General features: G+C 46.8%; 1 protein-coding gene across 1 annotated transcript; it reads left to right on the top strand.

Moving 5' to 3' along the window:
- Positions 1-595: 595 nt before the first annotated feature.
- Positions 596-3,204, top strand: LOC121812956. The gene is made up of 4 exons (XM_042216242.1): positions 596-626; positions 1,608-1,838; positions 1,935-2,084; positions 2,507-3,204. The coding sequence occupies exons 1-4, from the start codon at positions 596-598 to the stop codon at positions 2,701-2,703; spliced, it is 609 nt and encodes a 202-aa protein (XP_042072176.1). The 3' UTR covers positions 2,704-3,204.
- Positions 3,205-3,857: the final 653 nt, after the last annotated feature.

The raw sequence follows: 3,857 nt of genomic DNA on the forward strand, positions 1-3,857 counted from the left end.
CCGAACAGCCGGCGAAACAGGACAGCTGGTGACAGTGAGGAGCAAACATAGTCTTAAACAGAAGCCCCTGGTACACCACCAATTATTAGCAAGTCCAGCATAGTACTGAGTCGTGCTCTGGACACGAAGACAGCAGCAGCAGCTTTTTTAAAACTTGGACACAGAGCTGATCTTATCAGCAGTTTCTCTTCTGCTTTCAATAGATCTTAGCTACAGAAGAAGACACAAACTGTACAGACCACAACTTCATCTTTTTGTGGTATTTTTGTTTTTTTTGCAGATGTGTGAAACAGCCAGAGAGCATCAGCCTGTCAGTGATGAAGTGTTTCATCCACTGACAGATCAGTAACTCTGGAGCTCCATCAACTGGATTGAAAGGGTTAACCAGAGATGGACGAGTGTGTGTGGATGGCTGCAGAGTCAGCGTGTCCTCTCTGAGCTTCATGGAGCTGTGAGAGGGACAGCTGGGACACTTTAGGAAGGACCTCTGTGAGCCGGACACACAGCTGACGTGACAACAGGAAGTGACGAAACCGGAGCCCGAGGCATCTCTCTGCTGCTAAGACCGCACGCCTTCAGTTGAAATCCAGACACCATGAAGACGGCTCCTCTGCTCCTCCTCCTCAGTGAGTCCTTCACTCAGTTATTGGATCAGAGTGTGAGACGAAACACAGCGGACCTCTGAGCAGGTCCTGTTGGAGGGTTTCAGTGGTCACTTTGTGTTACAGCACAGCTGACAGTCAACAGTCCTTCATGTACTCTGACTCCATGGATGGAAACAGATTCTGTGACATGTGAAGATCATGTGAGTCGTTGGCTGATGTCTCTGTGTTTCACACAGTGCCGAGGCTTTCATCCGCCTTAATGAGCACAGTCTCCTTCCAATCCAACAGCCTATTCTGAAGTGTGTCCCACTGAGGTGATCGGCCTCCCCTCCCCTTCGTTCCAGGACTACTCTGAAAGTGGTCACGTACAAGGACTCACATAGAAATGAGAGAAAGATCCATGGAGCATGTCCAAAGTAAAACCTGGAAGGATGATCACAAACAGAACTGTTGTTCAAGAACACAAAGTCTTGCTTCATGATAAAAAACTATAAAAAATACGAGGGGTGGCTTTTACACAATGCTGAAAATAAATAAATTAGTAACTGACATGAATTAACATCAGCTAATCATTGAATCCTCCCTTAGTTATGCTGCAATAGGTGTAGGCTTCTGGGGGATTCCCATGATGCACTGGGTGTTTCTTCTTCACTCACTATGTGTTAACAGACCTCTCTGCATTGAATCATATCTGTTATTAACCTCTGTCTCTCTTCCACAGCATGTCTTTATCCTGTCTTCCTTCTCTCACCCCAACCAATCACAGCAGATGGCCCCGCCCCTCCCTGAGCCTGGTTCTGCCGGAGGTTCCTTCCTGTTAAAAGGGAGTTTTTCCTTCCCACTGTTGCCAAAGTGCTGCTCATAGGGGGTCATATGATTGTTGGGTTTTCTTTGTATCTATTATTGTAGGAGCTACTGTACAATATAAAGGTCCTTGAGGTGACTGTTGTTGTGATTTGGCGCTGTGTAAATAAAACTGAACAGATTTTATTTGATTTGAAGGTGTGATTCTGCTGATCCCGGCCCTTCCTGTGTGGACAGGAAGTGATGTCACTCTGCAGTGCAGCAATGGGAAAATAGCTGCAGCTTATTTCTTCATTCAAGGGAGTCCACTTGAACATAATCCTAAACCAAAGCACATCCTCACTAAAGTCCAGAAGTCCGATGAAGGTTTCTATTCCTGTTCTACTAATGAGGATGGAAAGTCTCCAGAGAGCTTTCTGAGGGTCAGAGGTCAGGACAATGACATCACTTCCTTTTTATAGATACAAACCAGCCTGGTGACCTGATAATGAACTGACTGAACAATCTTCATAATCTCTCCTGTAGATTCTCCTCCCAGTACAACCTCTCCTCTTCTTCTCGCTACTCCCTCCTCTTCCTCTCCACACTCTTCCTCCTCCCTTCCTCTTTATCTCCTGGTCCTCCCTGTAGTCCTGGTCCTGGTTGAAGGTGTGGTTCTGTGGAGGAAACAGAGAGGTATGTCTCACCTGGACTAACCAGGTAACCCCTTTAACCCGAGGCTCTCTGAGAGTGACAGTCAGACTTTACATTTGATGACCTACTTCCTGATTCTAACCGAGATGATGCTCAGAGCTACCAGCTAAGCTCCACCCTCCATTAAGCTTCGCTCATTCTGGAGGTGAAGGTGTTTGCAATGGTCGTGGTCAGCTTTAGTTGACATTTATCTGGTTTCACATAGATGATGCTTCAGCTGGAGACTCTGGAGTCACATCTTCATCTCTTCACAGAGCAGCAGATTCAAATTAAAGATTTCATGAAACTTTTCTGTCTGAGCTCAGAAATACTGAAGATCCTTTCCAAGTGATGATGTTTCCTAATGTTTAATGATGTTCAGTGAGTTGTTTCCTCCTGTGCTGATGTTGCTCTGTGTGATGCAGGAGGTCGGGGAGCAGAGCTGTGGAGCTGTGGAGGTGACGGCTGTCTGAGACGGAGCGTCTGCCTCTGCTGTGAGTCTCCTTCATGCTCCTCCACATGTATTATCTGTGTTTCCACCACTGGAGGGCGCTGTGGGTTATTGATGTGTGGGAACAGTAACCAATCACTGCAGGCTGAATGCTTCTCTTTGGTCATGTGACCATTTGATCTCTGATCAGTGCGTTCTTCACTTTCAGGCCTGTTTCTGCTGACTGCTGCAGGTGAGCTGATGTTCCTACACCTGTCTGTCCTCATCATGACCTCTGACCTTTGGTGACCGTTAGTGACCTCTGTCCTGTTGCAGGTGTGTGTGTGCTGCTGCTGTCTGCTCTGACCGTTTCTACAGGTGAGTTGAAGGTAACGGGAACTCTGAGGTGATGTAGGTGCTCTGTGGTGGCTGCTCCATCATCATGTCTAACAATCCTCGGAGTCATGAAACCGCCGCTTTTTCTTCTCTCCTTTATCTGACTCACCGTTTAAAGCTGATAGGCTGGCAAATAAAGCTTCTCTGTTCCGTGTACTTGGATCAGCTGATCAGAGGAAAACACAAAATAATGTTCACTACTCAAGCTACATTTCTCCTTTAATGTATTGATCAGATTTATATATAAATTATATCTTTGATTAGGAGTAAAGATGATTTACGACTAGCACATATAGAAAAAAGCAGTTTTAGCACTCTGATCATCTTTAACAGAAAAGGATGGATGTTGGGATCTTCTCTAGTCACAGGCTGGAAATTTGTCCTGCATGATGAGTCGTGTGTTTCCAGCAGCAGGGTCTGAAACTGCAGGTAAAGTTCTGAGACTCCGCCCATAATGACCTAAAACCATGTGTGATTTAGATGCTACACATCTATCCTTCAGTATCATCTCCTCGTTCACCTCTGGAGTTCTTCTGTCCTGCAGCTTCATTTCATTGCACTCGATCACACCTGCTTCATGTTTCTGTCCTCAGACTCCCAGCATGCCCCAGGGGTGGAGGTGTTTGAGAGGGCGGAGTCTGTCCTGCTGTCCTGTCAGGTACCAGCTGATGTTTCCAGGAGTGCCACACCAGCAGTGAGGGACCGTGATGAGTTGAAGGTCCCAACAGTCCACGTACGTCTGCAGAGCGGAGTAGATCTTAAAGATCAGAACCATCGCTGCTTCAGTCGAACATCGATGAGAGTCGACGCTCTGCAGACTGGAGACCTCAGCCTCACTCTGAGAAACCCCACAGTCTCTGACAGTGGTAACTACATCTGCACCACCCGCAGGGCTGGGGACGATCTGAAGATGATCCATGTACAGCTGAAGGTCAAAGGTCAGTGGGGAA

The sequence above is a fragment of the Haplochromis burtoni genome, unplaced genomic scaffold, assembly GCF_018398535.1.
Source record: "Haplochromis burtoni strain Fernald_Lab_line unplaced genomic scaffold, NCSU_Asbu1 Contig_980, whole genome shotgun sequence".
Lineage (NCBI taxonomy): Eukaryota > Metazoa > Chordata > Actinopteri > Cichliformes > Cichlidae > Haplochromis > Haplochromis burtoni.

Coding starts and splice junctions, on each gene's coding strand:
- LOC121812956 (XM_042216242.1), top strand. CDS start 596: ATGAAGACGGCTCCTCTGCTCCTCCTCCTCA. Junction 1,839..1,934: donor GAGCTTTCTGAGGGTCAGAG/GTCAGGACAATG, acceptor TCTCTCCTGTAG/ATTCTCCTCCCAGTACAACC. Junction 2,085..2,506: donor TCTGTGGAGGAAACAGAGAG/GTATGTCTCACC, acceptor TGTGTGATGCAG/GAGGTCGGGGAGCAGAGCTG.